General features: G+C 42.7%; 1 protein-coding gene across 9 annotated transcripts in view; it reads left to right on the top strand.

Moving 5' to 3' along the window:
* The first annotated feature begins 11,403 nt into the window (after window positions 1–11,403).
* AHI1 (Abelson helper integration site 1) overlaps window positions 11,404–20,896 on the top strand; it is a 99,840-nt gene continuing 90,347 nt past the window's right edge. For 6 of the 9 annotated variants that reach the window (XR_007505988.1, XM_049799840.1, XM_049799845.1 and 3 more), the window contains exons 1-3: window positions 11,404–11,502; window positions 16,072–16,143; window positions 16,952–17,073. Coding sequence is in view for 8 of the 9 variants with exons in the window: in XM_049799840.1 (XP_049655797.1) it covers window positions 16,134–16,143; window positions 16,952–17,073 (132 nt within the window). In the remaining variant the exon portion in view is untranslated. Of the gene's footprint in view, window positions 11,503–11,564; window positions 11,598–12,012; window positions 13,399–14,455; window positions 14,952–16,071; window positions 16,144–16,951; window positions 17,074–20,896 lie in introns of those variants that run through there. The other 3 variants (XM_049799841.1, XM_049799844.1, XM_049799843.1) reach the window with 3 other exon arrangements.

The raw sequence follows: 20,896 nt of genomic DNA, 5'->3' as shown, positions 1-20,896 counted from the left end.
TGAAAAATAATGTTTTCTGTTCATTTTGCTCTCAATCATCAAACCATTTTGATGTTTAATTAGTCATTTTCTTCACTAAGTTCCATTTTGAGTTCATTTTACTCAGAAATTAATCTGAAATGTCAACTTACACTGACTTCTAAAGCATCTTTATAAACCTCATGTGTAACTTTGACAGAACAGTGTGTTTAAGAAAGACAAAATGAAGTTCTTATTTTTGCTGAGCACATACCAAAATCTGACTATACGACAGTACCAGCTTATCAGCCTAATAAAGGCAGAATTACCGAGTAACTCAGTGCCCATCACCACAGAAATAAACTGCATGTTACGTTGAATGGAGAATTTCAGTACAAAACTAAGATGGACTTCTCACGTTATTTGGTCCCAGATTGTTTCACAACAAAACGAAGCCCAGTCAAAACTTATCCCATCTTTCTTGGAGTTTGAATAAATTTTTGAAAGTCACTGCAAACTATCTCACTTTTGACTGCTATTTAGACAAACTCAAGCCCAAGCTGCTCTCTATAAACACCAGCTCCTTCCTATGCATTGGTGAAGTGCAAGACATTCAACTGGATCACCTAGAGTCCACCTAGAAAGGCAGACTCTTGTACTTCAGTACAAGTCTGAAGTTTTGTTATCCCTTTTCTAATCACAAAAGGATGAAAAATTTGAATGGCTTTGATATAAAAATACAAACTGCAGAAAACAGTAATGTTTTTGATAAATATGGCTTGCAAAATTGCCATGAAGGCAAACGAATTCACATTGTTTCGTTTACCTCTTGCATACCTTTAGTGAAACTCTAGCAAGTCTCCACAACAGACTGATTAGAAACAAGTAACAACAAGGATGCATGACAGCATATTTACAATGGAACTATTACAGTATTTCCCAAGTTAAAAAATGGCAACTCTTTTGCTGACAAGAATAGTGATTCTTACTCAGGAAACCACTGGAAACATGGAAAGAGATGAACCTTAATAAAATACCCCAATGAGATAAACAATAATGATTAAAAACATAGGCTTGAAGGCTTTGAAAATAGTTATGAGAACCTAACAAATATCTATGAACTAAAATCTCCAAACTGACCTGCTAAAAAAATAAAACCCTTTAAAAGAAAGGATACCAGATGAAATACATCAACAATTACATTTTTAAACAAATTAACAATTACATTTTAAGGAATAAATTACTTTTCTAAAAAAAGATTGTGGCAAGTAGTCTACAAATAAAAGACTATTAATCATAGGACACAATAGAGAAATTCAGGAGATTCATTATTCTTTATTAAAGCTTATTGTATAGCTAATAAACAGCACAAAAGAAAAACAATGTAATTAAAATGTAGGCAAAGAGGCACTAACCATACAAGGGGAACAATGGTATTTTGAAAAGTTAAAAAGCAATAATGCTGGACTTAGTTGCAGGCAAATTCTAGCTCTAATAGCCAATGTTTCCAGAACACTTCAGAAAATTTAGGCTTAAATGACATGTGCTGTTACACTGCCACCTTGTGGCAAAGTACCCGCAGCTTTCTGCGATCATAATACAGTTTTCCAGATGATAAACTGCTTTCATAAAGAAAAGACTTAGCATTCTTGTTCTGAAAACATGAAACATCAGTAGAGATTTAGCTAAACCTCTGGAGATATTGCTCAAGAAACACTAACTCTACTGAAATAGAAATCAAAATTTCACTTCAGAGGGCTCATGACCTCATTGTCTGCAAAGACAATTTGAACCTATGGCTTCTGAAACCTAGATTTCTGGCAGTTAAACAAAGTTAGTTATCATGCTTTTCCTCACGTTGTAAAAATATAACACATTATTATAGATAGATAATCTAGGATGTTGAACATATTTGTATACAATCTGAGATATGACGAAGTGTTGATGTGACCCTCCTATTAACTTCAACCCATTTAAAATGAAAAATAAAATTATTCATTAAAAATTTAGGAATCTTACATTTCCTATTAATACAATATCCTAGGATTGTGCTACTTGCTAGTTCCAGCCTTGCTCCAAGTCTCTGCATTAATATGACAACTAAGGCTTGAGTTTCTTAAAACATTTCAAGGTCCTAAACTGGAAACATCTTCAAATGGAAAAAAAGTAGGTTTCTTTAGATGTTTTGCTGAATTTTAGTACAATCATTTTTTGCTCTTGGCCTACAAGTAAAAACTGTAGTAAACTGTGAAATAAGTCTTCTGCATTACAGAATTTTAGCTTTGGGAGAACAGTCACCCACAATAAGGTGATAGAAGAAAATAAAATCCATGGCAATAATTGATTGTTGTCCCTACTTAGGAAAACACTTTAAGATGGTAACTATGGCTCAACAAACTCAATGAGGATAAAGGACATTCTTAAACACATGCAAAAGCTCTCTTCTGAGAGAGGACTGAGTGCATTACATGCTTACATAGCCCCCTGAATGAAGGGCACTCTAGGAATAGGAGGTGAGTCAGGGATTGAATTAACATGGAAATCTTTTCAGCTCAAAGAATTGAAGCTCTCTGAGAGAAGGCCGCAGAAACGTACACTGCCAAATAAGCATGTACAGACATTTATACTGCCAATATCTGCATATTTAGGGAACACCAGCTTTCCAAAACAGTTAGACCTTGTGACTTGCTTTCAAAGCACTGGAAATTTGGCATGCAAGACATAGTAATTTCAGCATGCAGAGCATCCTGCACAATTGGTCTCTAAGTTTATTAGAGAAGTTGGTGATTGACTTTAAAGTAATTTTTGTGACTTTTTCTTCTTATCAATATCATTAAAATTCTTCTACAAGTTGCCCCATAAATTACTCATGCTTCAACTTACGTCAAACAATCAGATCGTTTGCTCAGAACACCAGATAACAGAAACCAAATTATATTTGACGATCAAGAGAAAATAACCCACTGATCATTTAAACAATTTACTTCTGCCAAAATATCACTGCATCTTCAGAGCTGAGTTGCCCAACCCCAAATTCTATTTGTACACTCAAGTGACACCTAGAGGTTGTCCCCTGAATGTGATAGGTTTTATTCTTGGGGGTTAGGCTCTGACAAGAACTTTGATCCATTCTTCATCATTCTGGAATTCATGCGACATTTTCAGAATACATCTGGTATCTACAAACTTTCTACCTGTACACTAGAATATCTCATCATTATACATGTCCCTTTCTACTTCCCCCACATAGCAAATGTAAGGTAAGTAATGGGAAGCCTTCCACATACAAGCCCCTGCAACTGAAAAATCAGGTGAACACAGTGAGAATGTACTTTTTAATCCATTGAAAAACTCCATGCATCCATAATAACTGTTCTATCTTTTTCAAAAGTCTTGTTTTTCTCCTTCCAGCAGAACAGGATTTGCACACTTTTGTCTATGCTTTCGGGCAGGAAGTGTTATGTTTGGAATATGCTTTCTCTTCTTTCATCTGTTGCACAGGCCATCAAAGTACAGACAAAACTCATCCTATTATTTTGGGGGCTGACAAAGTTCCCAGGCTGGATTTCTTAGATGCTGCTCCTGACTTCCATTGCCTTTGTAATAATGAGCAAAGTCTAAATCTTTAAAAAAATTTCACTGCCAGGAAATGGAACACAGGATACTGGTGACACTGACATTGGAATACATATTGCAACATTTTAGCTGGAGTGAAAGTGCGGTTAGTAACCTTAAGAACTGCTTAATATTAGCAGATCATGTTAGGCACTATGCAAAGTACATAGGAAGAACTGTAAGACATAGGACCTCATAGGAAGAAACATGGGGGGGGGGGGGGGGGAATCTTCTTTAGATCAGCACGTCCAATCTTGGATTACAGTAGCTTTGTATCTGGAATATTCTTAACTCCAGAATAGTGATTTTTAACTATCCCAGGCTGAAGGTACCAAATTTAACATAGACTTATATTCTTGGTTTTATCACAGAATCTATTCTTTATGACTAAGAGCTGCAGTGTTTCCTTCTGCATATTCCCCCCAAAATCCAACTAAACAAGTCAGCTGAAGAGGTTAGATGGAATTCTCCTCCAACATGGCAAATTGGCCTGACCACTACTTGCTTATAGAACCCAGACTGCAAGAATAACTTGAATCTTTCACATGCGTAATGGCCACAGAACTCCTTAAGATGTTCTCATTAAACAAGTATTCCTGGAAACTTGACACAAGTTTGTTACTAGTAATAGGAAAACTTGTTGATGTCTAGTGCCAGGTTTATTCAGAAGGCCTTGTAGCCCATTACTGTTGCTGACAGATCAAATCTTAGACTGTATCAAATCTGCTTTCTATGTCAATGATTAAAAACGACTGGGTTTGAATTAATCGTAACTGCACCTCCCAGCTGCCATATGCCACTCACTCTGCCAGCCTCAGCTTTCATCCAAGACCTGGGGGACTTGCATGATCTTACCTTTTAACAGATTTGAAAAGAAGATCTTTCTTCAGTCCTGCTGTCAGAAAAGCTACCTGGCAATAGCCTTAACACTTACACTTCTAAAAATTATAACCCTATATACCCTGGGTTTTTATATGGTGGGCACCAGCCCACATCTTAGTCCCTTGAGCCACAGAAGATTCTCATTTAACCCCGATCCTAATCCTCACAGGAAGTATAATTTCAAGACTGACAGCACTCTTCAGAATTTACCATAGAAGATTAATCACTTTGCATTTCAACCTGCCTCACTTTCCACAAGCCTGTTGGTTTGCCATATGCACCAATATATTCTACAGTTCCTGCTGTCCCATCTAGTAGAATTTTAATCATAACCTAAAAGCTTCACTACAGTGAATGGAACTTCATCTCCCATTTAATTAGCTGACTCTGCCCCAGAAAGCCTTCTTCCTAAATTACTGGCATAAAGGCTCCAGCAATACCATTAGCTTTACTGTCCCTTCCATCTCAACTGTACGCTAACCACAACATGAACAAAATCAAGTTACTCAACTTCCAAAAATCCTGCCTCAATTTCCCCTTGCTTCACTTGTTATGTTATCTGCACTAGCCTCAGAGGATACAGGACTACATCTTCAGTCCTTACTCTCCAAAACCCTACATCTAATTCTAGGCTCTTCCCTCATCTGTAAGCAAGTGAAGCTATTGTATGGTAGACAGACTACCATACACTCTCAACCCCTACCACTACGGCCCTCTCCCTAGCAGTGTGGCCATGGGAGGGTCCAGCAGCATAATTCTTATTTTTTCTTCCTCATATGACAATGACTCTCTTAGAAGACTAAACATCCTGAGTCATAAAGTGTCCCCTGCAGAGAGACACCTCAAATAATCAGGATGAAGTCTTCATTGAGATGGCACTGCAGACTGTGCTAGAGTATCTGTGTATGTGCACAGCAGGTAAGCTTGTGTTTTCTGGGGAGGACAGTGCTTATGCAGCATTATACCAGGTAACTGTGAAACTGTGCAACGGAGCTCTCAGGTTACTGGACAAGATGGTACCTGAAAAGCTTTCGGGAGTCTGTCTTCACCAGTCACTGTCCTATAATGGATTCTCAAGAAAATGTCTAGTTTTCAGTACAATTTGGCAGATCATGACTGACAAGCTAGGTATGGACCTATTTGTTTCTTGACTGTACTGGAGTTGTTAGGATTGATATTGACATTTATAAAGGAAGGTATTGAAGAGGCAGCTTTGTGGTGCATCCTAAACAGCTCGTGGAGACAACATAAGGCTAGTGAGAGACAACGTATCACAATAATCATAAACTAGTATTCTCTTGGGGAACCATTTTGTCATTTTCTCTGCATTAAAAGTTGGGACTAGAATTTGGATTAGAGTTACAGTGTACAAAAAAAATGTAAACCTTTTTTCCTGAACCCTGCTGGACTATAGACATAGAGTGTGCTATAATCAGGAATGGTGTCCCTGTTAATGATTAGATCAGAATCCATTCACAGAATCATAGAATGGTTTGGGTTAGAAGGGACCTTAAAGACCATATAGTTCCAAGCCCCCTGCCATGGGCAGGGACACTTTCCACTAGACCAGGTTGCTCAAGGCCCCAGCCAACCTGGCCTTGAACACTGCCAGGGGTGGGACATCCACAACCTCTGTGGGCAACCTGTTCCAGTGCCTCACCACCCTCACAGTAAAGAATTTCTTCCTTATATCTAATCTAAATCTACCCTCTTTCAATTTAAAGCCATTATCTCTTGTCCTATCACTACATGCCCTTGTAAAAAGTCCCTCCATGGCTTTCTTGTAGGCTCCCTTTAGGTACTGGAAGGCTGCTGTAAGGTCTGCCTGGAGCCTTCTCTTCTCCAGGCTGAACAATCCCAACTCTCTCAGCCTGTCTTCATAGGAGAGGTGCTCCAGCCCTCTGTTAGTCTTCGTGGCCCTCCTCTGGACTCCATCCAACAGGTCCATGTCCTTCTGATGTTGGGTCCCCCAGAGCTGGACACAGTACTCCAGGTGGGGTCTCGTGAGAGCAGAGTAGAAGGGCAGAATCACCTCCCTCGACCTGCTGGTGATGCTCCTTTGATGCAGCCCAGGATACATTTGGCTTTCTGGGCTGCAAGCGCACATTGCTGGGTCATGTTGAGCTTCTCATCAACCAACACCCCCAAGTCCTTCTCCTCATGGCTGCTCTCAAGCCACTCATCACCCAGCCTGTATTTGCGCTTGGGATTGCCCCGACCCATGTGCAGGACCTTGCACTTGGCCTTGTTGAACTTCATGAGGTTCACACAGCCCACCTCTCAAGCCTGTCAGGGTCCCTCTGGATGGTATTCCATCCCTCCAGCGTGTCAACCACACCACACAGCTTGGTGTCATTGGCAAACTTGCTGAGGGTGCACTCAATCCCACTGTCCATGTTGCCAACAAAGATGTTAAACAGTGCCAGTCCCAGTACCAGCCCCTAAGGTATGCCACTCATCACTGGTCTCCACTCAGACATCGAGCCATTGACCACAACTCTTTGAGTGCGGCCATCCAGCCAATTCCTTATCCACCAAGTGGTCCATCTGTCAAATCCATGTCTCTCCAATTTAGAGACAAGGATGTCGTGTGGGACAGCGTCAAATGCTTTTGCACAAGTCCAGGTAGATGGCATCTGTCGCTCTTCCCTTATCCACCCACCAATGCTGTAACCCCATTGTAAAAGGCCACCAAATTTGTCAGGCACAGCTTGCCCTTTTGAAGCCATGTTGGCTGTGACCAAACACCTCCTTATTTTCCATATGCCTCAGTATCATTTCCAGGACAATCCGCTCCATGATCTTGCCAGGCACAGAGGTGAGACTGACTGGCCTGTAGTTCCCCAGGTCTTCCTTTTTCCCTTTTTAAAAATGGGGGTTATGTTTCCCCTTTTCCAGTCAGTGGGAACTTCCCTGGACTGCCACAAGTTCTCAGATATGGATAGTGGCTTAGCCACTTCATCTGCCAGTTCCCTCAGGACCCTCAGATGCATCTCATCAGGTGCCATGGACTTGTGCACCTTCAGGTTCCTTAGATTGTTTTAAACCTGATCTACTCCTACGGTGGGTGGTTCTTCATTCTCCCGGTTCCTGCCTTTGCCTTCTGTGACTTGGGTGGTGTGGCTGGAGCACTTGCAGGTGAAGACTGAGGCAAAACAGTCATTGAGTACCTCAGCCTTCTCCATGTCCTGGGTAACCAGGTCTCCCGTTTCCTTCTGCAGAAGACTTTTGCCTAGTCTTCCTTTTAAGACCAACGAATCTGTAGAAGCTTTTCTTGTTGCCCTTCATGCCCCTGGCCAGATTTAATTCTATCAGGGCTTTGGCTTTCCTAACCTGATCCCTGTCTACTTGGACAATTTCTCTGTGTTCCTCCCAGGCTACCTGTTCTTACTTCCACCCTCTGTAGGCTTCCTTTCTGAGTTTGTCCAGGAGCTCCTTGTTCATCCATGCAGGCCTTCTGGTGTTTTTGCCTGACTTCCTCTTTGTTGAGATGCATTGCTCCTGGGTTTGTAGGAGGTGATCCTTGAATATTAACCAGCTTTCTTGGGCCCATCTTCCCTCCAGGGCTGTATTCCATGGTACTCTACCAAGCAGATCCCCGAGGAGGCCAAAGTCTGCTCTCCTGAAAGTCCAGGGTAGTGAGCTTGCTGTGTGCCCTCCTCGCTGTCGTAAGGATCTTGAACTCCACCATTTCACAGTCACTGCAGTCAAGGCTGCCCTTGAGCTTCATATTCCACACCAGCCCCTCCTTATTGGTGAGAACAAGGTCCAGCATAGCACCTCTCCTTGTTGGCTCCTCTATCACTTGGAGAAGGAAGTTGTCATCAGCATGTTCCAGGGTTTCCTGGATTGCTTATGCCCTGTTGTGTTGTCCCTCCAACAGATCATAGTTGTCCTACCTATACTAAAAAATTTGGATAAAGCTTCAATCCCTTGCTGCAACTTGCTGGGACCACAACACTAAAATAAAGGTGGCCTTTGACTAGGATGTCTATCTTACGACCAGCCCTGAGACCATTTTAAGTGTCTTGGCTACTGTAGAAGCTAGCACTAAAACTGCCATATAATTATGTTAGTTATAACAAATAATGTCATAATCATACCACTTAGTTAGGAAAGGACATCTGGATTCCTGATTATCTGGTCCAACCTCCTGTTCAATGCAAGGCCAACTTCAAGGTGAGATGAGGTTGTTCAAGGCCATTATTTAATCGAGTTTTGGGTAATATGAAGGATGGAGGTATATAATGGAGATATACTAAGGACAGAAAGCAGCAAAAGAAATGCTGAAGAGCTATTTTTTTGTTTGTTTAATTGTGTTATGCTAAGGCAATCCAGGACACCTGCCTTATGAAAAAAGAAATACTCCTACCTATCAGTTCAGTGCATGTAAGCATTTGAGAAAGCTTGGGTATTATGTTGGATTTATGTGGCAAGGTTTTGGTAGCAGGGTGGGTTACAGGGGTGGCTTCAGTGAGAAGCTGCTGGAAGCTTCCCCTGTGTCCAACAGAGCCAATACCAGCCGGCTCTAAGATGTAACTGCCACTGGCCAAAGCCGAGCCAATCAGCGACAGTGGTAGCACCTCTGGGATAACGTACTTAAGAAGGAAAAAAAGTTCCGGGAGACACAGAAATGGCAGCTGGACGAGAGGAGTGAGACCATGTGAGAGAAACAACTCTGCAGACATCCAGATCAGTGAAGAAGGAGATGGAGGAGATGCTCCAGGCGCCAGAGCAGAGATTCCCCTGCAGCCCGTGGTGAAGACCGTGGTGAGGCAGGCTGTCCCCCTGCAGCCCATGGAGGTCCACAGTGGAGCAGATATCCACCTGCAGCCCAGGGAGGACCCCACACCGGAGCAGGGGGATGCCCGAAGGAGGCTGTGACCTCATGGGAAGCCCACGCTGGAGCAGGGTCCTGCCAGGACCTGTGGACCCGTGAAGAGACAAGCCCACGCTGGAGCAGGTTTTCTGGCAGGACTTGTGACGCCGTGGGGGACCCACGCTGGAGCAGTTTGTGCCTGAAGGACTGCAGCCTGTGGAAGGGACCCACGCTGGAGCAGTGTGTGAAGAACTGCAGCCCATGGGAAGGACTCACGTTGGAGAATCCGGGAGTGAAGCTGTGCCCAGGAAGAAAGGAGGGGTGGAGGGAAGGTGTTTTTGAGATTCGCTTTTATTTCTCATTACCCTACTCTGGCTGATTGGTAATAAACTGAGTTAACTTTCCCCTAGTAGAGTCTGTTTTGCCCATGATGGTAATTGGTGAGCGATCTCTCCTTGTCCTTATCTCAACCCACGAGCCCTTTGTTATATTTTCTCTCCCCTGTCCTGCTGAGGGGGGCGGGAGTTATAGAATGGCTTTGGTGGGCACCTGGCGTCCAGCCAGGGTCAACCCACCACAAGAGGACACTAAGTACCTGAAAGAGATAATAGCATCTGTCACTAATAACACTTGAGAAACAAGGAAACAGGGTTTCAGAATGTGTATTCTTCCGGCAGCCGGTGTAACTCTTGACAGAATTTGAGGGACACTATGCTTGGGAACCATGAGTGTCATGATCAGAGTATCATAAGCATTAGCTCACCTCTAGGTTGTACAAATAGCACATGGTTAATTGAAGGCTAATTTTACCCAACTTCACTTCAGAAAATATATGGCTACCTTCATCCAAAACCTTAATTTCTCAAGCCTTCTAATGTTTGAAAGAACTTTGACATCTACAATTTTTATTAATTTTTACACAGAAGAAATGAACAAATGAACTTCTTGTAAAGCAGTAACAATGAGTTATTATTCCTAGAAAAAAACCACCCCACTGTTTAAAAAAGGAAATGCCAGTTTCTGCAGTATCTGCATAGCTTCAGGACATCCATTTGTGCTATTTGCAAAAAGCTGATGTCCACTCCAAACACCTGACAGACACCCTCCTGACTCCAACTGAGGCCATTACCCAGAGACTTTTTTCTTCTGCAAGCAACTTTTGTTAGTTCGAACTCAAGAAAGCTATCCTGTACTTTTGACATTTTTTTAAGTGGACGACACAGTATCCCTGAAGGGCTCCCGTTTCTAAGGCTTTTCACAGTCTTTTTTTCTAAATTCCTATTTCACATTTTCAGGTTTTTTGTGACCAGCTCATCATCCACGGGAGGAAAGCAACACTGCCGGCAGACCTGGAACGTGGGAGGAGGTACTGCTAATTACTGAGATTTCTCTGTTTTGTAAAACACGTTGCCCCAGTCTAACGACGACATCTTCCCAACGCGCACCGCTTTTCCATCAGCAGGCCTCTGCCGTTTCCCACGTGCAGTCACGCAGGGGCAGCGGGAGAAGGCGCACAACCTGGCGCACCTGGGGAAGGGGCACAACCTGCCCCTTTCTGCGCCAGCAGCCTCCCCCCCCCCCCCCCCCCCCCCGTGGGGATGGAAGCTCCGAGATGCTGCTTCTTGGCTCCCGTCCCCTCCAGCTCCGCCGGACACCACCGGCCCGAATCCTGTGGCGGGCCTGGCGGCGGGAAGCGCTGCCGCGACGCCGGGCCCCCCCTCACAGGCCCCCGAGAGGCAGCCCGGGACGCTGGCAGCCGGCTTCCCTCCTTTCACGGCCAGGCCCAGCCCCGCTCCCGCCGCCTCAGTGCGCCAAAGCCGAAAGGAGCCGCCGCCCGGCCCCGCTACCGCAGTCAAGGAGCGTGCGGCCTGCCAGCGCCGCGCATGCGCACAAGCCGGCCGGCCGGCCGGCCGGCCGCCCGCTGCGGCTCCCGCACGCCTTCCTCGTCCCCACGGGACTGCCCCTACTGCGCAGGCGCTCTCCCTCAGGCCGCGCAGCCGTATCACGCATGCGCCTCACCGCCGCCGCGACTTCCCGGCGGGAAACTACACGGCGGGGTGCGCTGCCTAAAGCGGCCCGGCGTGCAGCCCGAGCCTTGCGGGTTCTTCGTTCCTGCTTCGCCTCACCCCCGCTCTCCTCCGCGCATGCGCCACCTCCGCTGTTTCCTTGGCAGCTGTGATTGTTTTCGGCAGAACCACCTGCGCCGAGCTGCGGAGGGGGAGCGCGGGGTGAGGGAGAGACCACCGGCGGGGGCGGGGGGGAGGCAGGGCTGCCGCGGCAGCCGGCGGGTCGCGGCGGCGCCACGGAAGCGGACGGGGCCGACGTGAGTGATGCCCTCGCGCTGCGGGCGGGGACGCCTCAGGCAGGGCCCGCGCCTCGGGCGGGGAGGCCGCGTACGGCCGGGGTCCCGCCGGGCGCTGCCGCCGCTCGCCCTAGTGCGCGGCTCCAGAGGCGGGTAGGCTGGGGCACGCCTCCCCGCCGCTGTTCCCTCCCCCTCCCCCGGCTCCGGCTCCCCTTGCCGTGTGCCGGCCCTCCCCTCTCCCGCCGCGGGGCGGGGGGGGGGGGCTCGGCAGCCGTTAGGGAGAGCGCTGTGGCGCGGCTGCTGGCGCGGGCGGGCGGCGTTCGGCGCCCGGGGTCCGGCCGGCGGGGGGGGGGGCAGGGTGGCGGCCGGCGGCCAGCCAGCCCTGCCTAGGGCCCGGGGATGCGCCTCGGGGGTGTAGCGGGAGTCGGGCCCCGCACCTCGCGGGGAGACTTGCCGAGAGTAAGGCCGGGGGCTGGCAGCGGGGGCGAGCCGAGCGGGCGGCGTGGGGAGGGCCCCCGCCGTGTCTGCCGCCTCCTGGTCGCGTGAAGCCGCGGCCCCTTGATCGGTATTTCTGTTGTTTCCCCGCTGGGTACAAGCTTTGTAGCTGACTCGGGTGAGGCAGTGCGGTCAGTGCGTACCCCGCGGCGCGTGAGGGTACAGCGGTTCCCCGTGCCCGACGTGTTAAGCCCCAGAGCGGTGCTGCCTCGCTCGCATGAGGAATGTGCATCTGCACGTCGAAGGCGATTAGTTCCATCGGTTAGTCCCGCTGTGGCGTGTGCTACCAGCGTCCTTTGTATCTTCGTTGTTTGCAACGTATTCCTCTACGCAAAGCAGAACGCCGCTTCGGAAATTAAATACTTAGGGTGGTCTACTGATGAGAACCCGTTTTCATAATTACGATCTAAGATAAGTCAGAGACTTAAAGTGCAGTAAACAGTAAAAGTCCGCCGTATTTCCTTATACAGAACTGAAGTCCGTAGTTTTGCCTTCAGGGCAGAGAGAGAGTTTGCAACCTTCTGCTGACCAACAAAAGGTGCCAAATGTTCTGGGGAGGAAAAAAAAAAAACCGGCAGTAACTCTGAAGCTAAAGCTTTCTTATACGTTACTATTAGAAAACTCAGATGGGTAGCACCAGCTTTTTTTAAACATCTTTTAAAATTAGTGTGAGTGCAGGGTTTTTACAGGCACATCTAAGCTGGCAGAAGGCTACTGCCTTTTCATGAACAAAACCAGATTGGCTTTTGGTGTCTCATTTATCATTAGTGAAGACAAACAGATTCAACTCAGTGTTATTTTGCTGTATAATTCGGAGTTGAAGTTTTTTCAGATCTTTTAGTAGTGATACCTACAGATAGCTGAATTAGAAACCTAGTAAAACCCAAGATTTCCCACTATGATGACTGATCTCATCTAAAAGATGAGAAGTAAACAAGGCCTGATGTTCTCCTTGTTTTCAGCCACTGAAGGTTACATTCACTTTTTGTGATAAAAGAAAAATGAGGGGTTTAGTTCATGAAAACCCTGAAGTGTGCAGTTCTGTTTTGTCATCTCAGTTTCCTAAATGGTCCTAATTAGGCAGGAAATCTGTCACTTCCCGCTGTGTAGTGCAGATTCTGTACGCTCTGTTACATTATAGTATAGGTTTGATTTTTTTATGGTGGGTGTTGTTTTCTTTTTAGCAATCAATAAAAGTGTTTTTCGTGAATAGCAACTCAGTGAATATTGTAAAATACTGTGAAAAGAGCAAGCATTCAGTGTAGAATCACATTTTTAAATACAGATGGAGAATTAGAGAAGAGCAAATTAGATGATTTTCAGGAAGGTATGTAGTAATTCTTGGAACTTTGGGTTTCATTATTTTAATCGGCTGGAATATGCCACTGTTCCAAGTATGTACTTTTGTTATTCCTGGAGTGCCTTACATTAACTAATACGGAAGAGATCAAATCTGATCAGGCAAAAAAGCATCTTGGAAGATTATTCGTAATGATAACTGAGTTTATTCAGATTGGGACACTGTGATTGCTGAACTTTGGTATACCGTTAAACCTCTCCTATTTTGAGGGGAGATTACACTGAGTAAAAAGCCTTGTTCTTACCCTTGTTGATTAATGATCTATATTTACACAAGTCTAACGCACCATGCCAAAGGTCATGTAATTCTAAATTGGAAATGTGTATAAAATAATAGCACTATCATTAGAGGACTTTATCTCTTAATTTTTTTGCCACAGGAGGATAGACTTTTATTGAATAAATAAAGGTAAATAGAAAATTATGCACTCACTGGTGAGTTTGGCAAATCTAGGCATTTTACAAGAGTGCTGGTAGACATGAGGTAAGCCTAGCCTTTGGAAAGATGTTTGTTCCATTATAAGCAAAAACATCTGCAAAATTAATTTACCTTTTTTTGTGTGTGGTGTGATTTATTTAACCTTTGCCCATAAAATTATTTCCATACTTGGAACAGGTATGCACTTGACTTATTTTGCTGTTGTGTTCTACGTTGTGTCTCATTTTTTGTTTTAAATTTGAGAGCACTTAAGCATTTCATTTGTTGTTTGTAACTAGTTTTTCTGAGGGGTGGTTGAAATCACTCAACTAATCATAAGAGACTTTTCCATGTTCCTGCAATCCTCAGTGAATGATTAAAGTGATAGAATCTGCTGTATTTTATGACTATATTTAGTTTTCTACTCTTTCAGATTGTAAGTATTTTCTAGCCCTTTGTGAATCAATTACTTGAAAAGCAGTACTTAATAACTGTAGTACTTTTAAAACAGCCTTTTGGTATACTGAAGTATAAATTGCAAAAGCAGATTTATTTTTCAGTAATATTTTCTGTCTTCATTTCTTGTCAGAAGTGTCATTTTTAACTTGCTGTTTTAGTTGTGACGGTAAAGCTTTGCTTTATGAGTCAAAACATATTTTAGTTAGTGAAAATATTGCTACCTTGTCAGTGACACAATAAAGAACAAAACAATTTTTTTTTTCTTCTTATGAAGTCCCTTCTGGTCATCCTTGCTCATTTCAAACATCAGTAGATTGTTGGATACTTAGTATAAATGCTTTGCTTAATACATGAAATAAACTAATGGCACCTAGCAACTGACTAATCAGCACTTCTGTAAGCCCAAACCAACCCTAACACTTCGACTTTTTTTCTTTTTTTTATTAACTTGGTTTGGTTTGGGTAGCCAGCTGACCAAACTGGTTGCTACTGTAGGTAGCAAATGTGAAAGGACCTGAGAGTATGTAGCCTGTAGGGGACAGGGAAGAAGCAAGTAACATTGTGAAAGAGATGAGGGGGATCTGAGTGTACAGTAGTGCAGATGCTTGAGGACCTAAGTGTAGCCTTGGCTCTTTCCTATACTGGTAAGATGCATGGCCAAGCGGTATGTTTGGCCCACTTTAATGCTATTAAACTCTCTTAGCCCAAAATCAGAATGGCCGCATGCAAGCTGCCTATTAATAATAACCCATACTAACTCCTAAACTGTACATGGGAATTGCTTGGGTGAGTGTTAGGTGGCTTGGACCAAAATGGTGCCAAGGATAATGCAACCATATAGCCTGGCAGTATTTAATGCTACATCTTAATTTATTAGGATATATGTAGTCTGGGTGTCCAGTGAATGTGAGTTACTGGTGTCTAACAGGAGGTGTTACCTGGGGAGAACTTGGAACTATTGGCTGATGGGCTATCGGGGAGATAGGTACGATGATAGTTCATTGCTAAGGGGAACATAATGCATTCATAGAAATCTAGGTTTCATTAGTTCCACTGTTTACAAAACAGCTTTTTGTATTAAAGATTTTGTAAAGCATTCTGAATTTTCTTGATGAAAAGATAAAGCTGTGTAATATTTTATTTGCCTTTATTTGCCTTCAAGCATTTGTAGGCTTTGCTCCACAACCGGGAGAGCCTAACATTTTTTCTTTTGAGAAATGAGTTTCATGTAATTGCTTGTCTGCTTTATGTAAAATACAAATGCTTTATGTAAACATAAATATTTAGAGATTTGTGATAAAGTTAGATTTGCTGGCAGATATTAATCTTTGCATTGAAAGCTATCGGCTGGCTACAGTGTGACTTCCTTGATGATGCTGGCAGGATAGAAGCCTGATTAGAAAAGCTTCAATATAAATGTCTTCATGGGTCATTATTACTTAAATAAACTACAGCGTTTTTCAGAAGGCTGGAGGACTACTGTACTGAAGTATTTGGCTATTGCCCAGAAATACATAGCTAATTAAACTGTTGTAGTGTTGGTTTTTATTTACTCTCAAATAACAAGTACCAGATAGACGCTGAGAATCCTGTGCTGAGATTTGATGGCAGAGAACTTCTAATAATTTAGGCAAATAGTCTAGAAATAAATATTTCCTTAAAAGACCTGTTCTCATCCTTGATATAAATTAGCATGCATTCAATTGTTAGCTTCAAGTCTATGGACCAGTTATTTTAATGAAAGTTGTTAATTACTTTAAATAGGATGGTGAATTCTAAGGAAGAAGCAGCTGCTGTGTTGAGCCACTTTTAACTGAGGACTAAAAATGCCAGCAGGTAAGAATACTTTGTGTTTGATTTTCAATATGTATTTTATAGTCAGAACTAGATGCAAATGATAGGAGTTACTTCTGTCTATAAATTTTTTGTAAAATTTTTGTATAAATTTTTTTGGTTAAAATTGTAATGACAATGGTAAATATGCTGTAGCTGAGGGTTCAACAGCCTTTTTCAGTGGCATGCCAGATTGCATTTTTAATTCTTTAGCTACGAATTAGGCATTACCTCAGGGGGCTAGAACACCTACTGCTTCAAGGGTTAAAATGCTGCTGATAGCAGTATCAGGATTCATGGAAGGGTAGGGACTCAGCTCCAGCTGATTTTGGATCAGTGTATGCTCCTGCCTCTTAGAGATCTGTCTCAAGGTGGTGCTGCTCTGGGTTCCAGACTCAGTAAGAACCCAGAGTTGCAGCTTCTCCTGGAGACTGTGTCACCTCCGTTATCAGCGTGCTACTGTTCATAAAAAGTGAAGCCCATAATTTGTCCTCTGCTTTGGCTAGCACAAGTTTTGTGCTGATCCTGATGTGTTTGCTCTTCAAAATGCGCTTTCTTTAGGGAGCAGAGTAGACAGTGCCGACTTCAGCAACAAGTAGTAGCCTGGTGTGTTTGTACAATGTTGCTGAGTTACCCTTGTGTGGTTTATGTTGTCAGTGGAAATTCTTAACTGAATAGTAAGTGAATTTCTTGGTAGACTTTCCCTGATAAAATACTTCTTGTCCTTTGCCATTTTAAAGCATGATTACGTACTTTTTTAGCAATGGTGATTACTGAGCCAGTGAGTCATACTCTAGATTTGTTTTTGCAGTTGAAAGTGAGGCAAAGGCAAAAACCAAAGTCCGCTTTGAGGAAATCTTCAGACGTCATGCTGGCCTAACAGACAGCAAGAAATCAAAGAAAAACAAGTTTCACTCTCAAGAGAATATTATGGTGAGTTTGACACATGCAAGCTTGCTTTGGTTGCCTTCCTTAACAGAAAAAAGGTCAGGAAAATGTATTGTAGAAAGGAGATGTAAGCATTTAAAAAAAAAAAAAAAAGTATAATGTATATTTCTGCACATATCCTTTGTTTTTGATGTGGCTTTTATTTGTTGCTTGTGTACCAGCAATGCATCTTTGTAATTTGGAAGTATGCCAAAATTATATGGACTAGAATACTGGTAAAAAGAAAGTGGCACATGCAGGCAGGCACTCATTTAAAGGCTGCCAGTACTTTTTTCCATTCACATTTTTCAGAAAAGTTTTAAGATTTTTGAATTCAGTATTGATTTTAGTGGGAGTCTGGGCTAGTAGAATTATGTCTGTAAAAGTATTTAATTTTAAGAGTACTACATCTGTGTAATACAGGTACATCTGTGAATTGAGAACTGGTGTGAATTTATAATAATATTAGAGCTAATCATTAACTTTATTCCATTTCCTAAAAATTACTGGTATAAGAATAAGAATTTAAAAACTATATTAAACAACATTTGAAACTTCCTTTTTTTTAAAATTTGATCTCAGTAATCAGCATATTTCTGCATGTGCTGAACTTTGTGTCTGAGTGGTCCTATGTTTACATGTCAACTTAGGCAGTATGCATGTATAAAGATTTGTTTTAAAGATTTTGGCCATAGGTTGTGACTTGTAGATTAGGAATGATTCTATCACCCTGACCTTATGGTTAGACGACATTTTTCTTTGTGGCATTATCTCTCATTAAAAGAGCATCAGAGGTTCCTCTGAGTTATGGTTCATATTGTAGCTTTTTACCTGAACACAGAATAAATGTTTAAAGTGAGTCCTATATATACTGATCACTGACTTATAATGTTTGGAATTTCTTCCTGTTAGGTTTTATACTTTCAGTCTTTTTTCTTACAATTGTATCCATACCAGATGCTGGAAGTGAACGTTCATTCTTTAATACTGATTGAAGACAAAGGAGTGGTATTTTATATAATATCGGAATGTTACATGTATTTATTATATAAAAATGTGTTTGGAATAGTTATATTAAACTTAGTGTTGCTATGCTGAAACATAATTTTGTCTTTAGATTGACAATTTTAAGTTGATATTTGTGTGGATTTTTTTATTTTACATTCCTTGAAGTATATGGTATTTAGTCAATAGCCTATACAAAGAATCAATGTGATGTCTAAAATACAGCATCGAGGCCTTAGAGTGTGGGTTTTTTCCTTTTTTTGCAGGCATATGTATAAACACAAGACTAAATTCTTCCTTGGTTAGGTTTACTTTTTTGACGAAATGTGAGTTATTAAATCTGTACTTTGTAAGTATGGTATAAGTATTTTTGAGCACATAATTGTATGTTCATATGCAACTACATATTACGCATAAATATTTTAAGCTTACTTTTGTTTTAAAATTGGTTTCCATTCCAGAAGTCTCTGATGTAAAACACTAGTGTCTGCTAGAAGAAAGCAGACTGCTTTTTTTCCTTTGTCTTTACTGAACCTAGCTTTTCTTAGATAAATAAAACTTTTCCATCATAGTCCACTGTTTGCTTGAAACCTGAGTTCTGGAGCTGTAGGAGGTTACTGTGATTTTAAATGACAGAATTGAGGGTAAGGAAATTGCCTGCTTGCCTCTGTGTGCTCATTACCTGGAGAGCCTGCCTGGAGAGAAGGGAAGCAGCCTGACTGGAAGAGGAAAGGCTGTTAATCAGTATGGCAGGATGAGTTTGAAGTCACAACTGATAGGAATGAGGGCCTTGTAATGGGGGCAGAGATAGACATCAGCTGTGGAGACATGTCTGCTTTGTTGTTCAGTAGCCACAGGTGCAGTGGGTATGAGGCCTGAAGGCATGGCTGAAAAAACAAGCAATTGGGACACAGTTAGAAAGTGAATTTGCTAGCCCTGGAAGGGTCCAGGGCTAACAGCCACTATAGTTACCTTTTACCAGTTGTGCATCCTGTTACAAGTTGTTAGAATGAGGCAAGCCTCAGACCAGGCAGTGCCCAGATATTTTAATCTCTGTAAAGTCAGTGTGAAAATGGTTGAGTTTCTTTGGTTCAATGTAAATTTCATGGTAGAAAAGAGAATATTTAACTTGGAAAATGTCAGTGAAGTTTTCTACCAGGTGAAAAGCAAGATCCCTTTATGGAGGCAAGAATTTCTTCCCTAGACTGTAGTCTGACCAGTTTACGATATTGGGATGGGCATGCATTGATAACTAAGGTTTTGTATTCAAGGCAGAACTGCAACAGATTTATCCCTTTGAAGCTTTTTACTTCCTAACTCACTGAGTCCACTCCTTCCCCCTCTTCATAAGGCCCTGGATGACAGGTTGGAGTCTGGAGTTTCATGAGGGTACAGGTAATGGGAGTCTATCTCCAGGCTTGAAAATCCTTGTATTCTTTTGGGTAAGATGGATGTTTTACAGGTTTCTTCTGACTAATTCAGTCTTAGACTGACTAATTCTGTCTTAGAAGTAAAACACAACCTGTGGAGCTTTGAGGTTATACGATTTTCCCAGGGTCTGTGTCATAGCCCAGTTTCTTCTATAAGCTGACAGGCACTGAATAATTGTTGAGATTTCCACTGGTTTTTAGCACTTTGTTTCTTATATTTAAAATAGTCAACTATTAGCAGTTCTCCTATCTACTTGACCTACACATTTTCTCAATGTTTTCTGTTAAAATTTGGTGAAACTTCTCCAAGCCCATCCTATCTGTAATTTGAAGTTCTTCTAGCTTTGAGCATCTACATTTAGTAGTCTTATATGAGCAATGGCAGTAAAATTGGTTCCCTAGTGGATTAAAATTTTCTTAAACATCCCACCCAACTAGCCAGCACTGTAAGTACATTCATTACCAATTCAGTTATAAGTAAATGGTCTTGTACAACTGGTATATAACAGCCCTTCAGTGGGCTGGTAATGTCCATTCCTAATTTTTCAAGGTGTGCCTGTATTATGGGAAGAAGTTCAGGTACCTCTGTAAATGTGGTTATCTGAGTTTCTGGATACCCTGGGCAAAATCACTTGATGTGTTTCCACTCAAGTGTATTTGAGAAGCCTTTTTAAAAGGAGTAAGATTATTAAGCATTGTCCCTGCTGTTCAGCTCTGGAACACGAATGGCAAGGGACATGACCTGGGGTAGGTTCATTGTGGTAACAAGCCTTGGGTGTTAGCCCACCTGTGTGCATCTTGGCTGCTGCCCATCTCTTGCTTCAATCAAGCTAGTAGTGCAAGTAGGTCTGTTCTCAGGGAAGGGTGCTTCCTCTGCCCTGTTGTCGTAATGTGGCCATGGAGCTGTTTTGAAAAGAAGAAAAAGAAAAAAAAAAAGCACCTTCCTATTTGTTCCATGCTGTAAGCTGTGGAGGTCAGGTTCAGGTCAGCATCACTCTGAGGTTATTCCAGAGACAGGCCTATCCTCTAAGCTGATTTTCCAGCCTAACTGCTTTTTCTAACAGTTCAAGTGTGTTTATATAAGGACGATTGCTCAGCTGATATCTCTGTCCTGCATTTCAGACAGAGAATCTATACTGGTATCCCTGCCTCTGCCTGAGACCTAATCTGATGGTTTTTATGAACCTCTTGGCTTTTACTTTATTGTTTTGTGACTCCCCCCCCATCTTTCCTCTCTGTTTAATTACATCATGTAATTACAGCATGTGGAAAAAGTGGCCTGAGTTAAGATTATATAGGCTATGTATCTGAGGAATTTGCGGTTGAGATGCTGAAGCAGCTTTGTGCTGCCTGCAGTATCTATTAATGTTCTTGGAATTTGCTGTAGTTTGAGA

The sequence above is a fragment of the Accipiter gentilis genome, chromosome 5 (assembly GCF_929443795.1).
Source record: "Accipiter gentilis chromosome 5, bAccGen1.1, whole genome shotgun sequence".
NCBI lineage: Eukaryota > Metazoa > Chordata > Aves > Accipitriformes > Accipitridae > Astur > Astur gentilis.
This window is presented reverse-complemented; position numbering and strand designations above follow the sequence as displayed.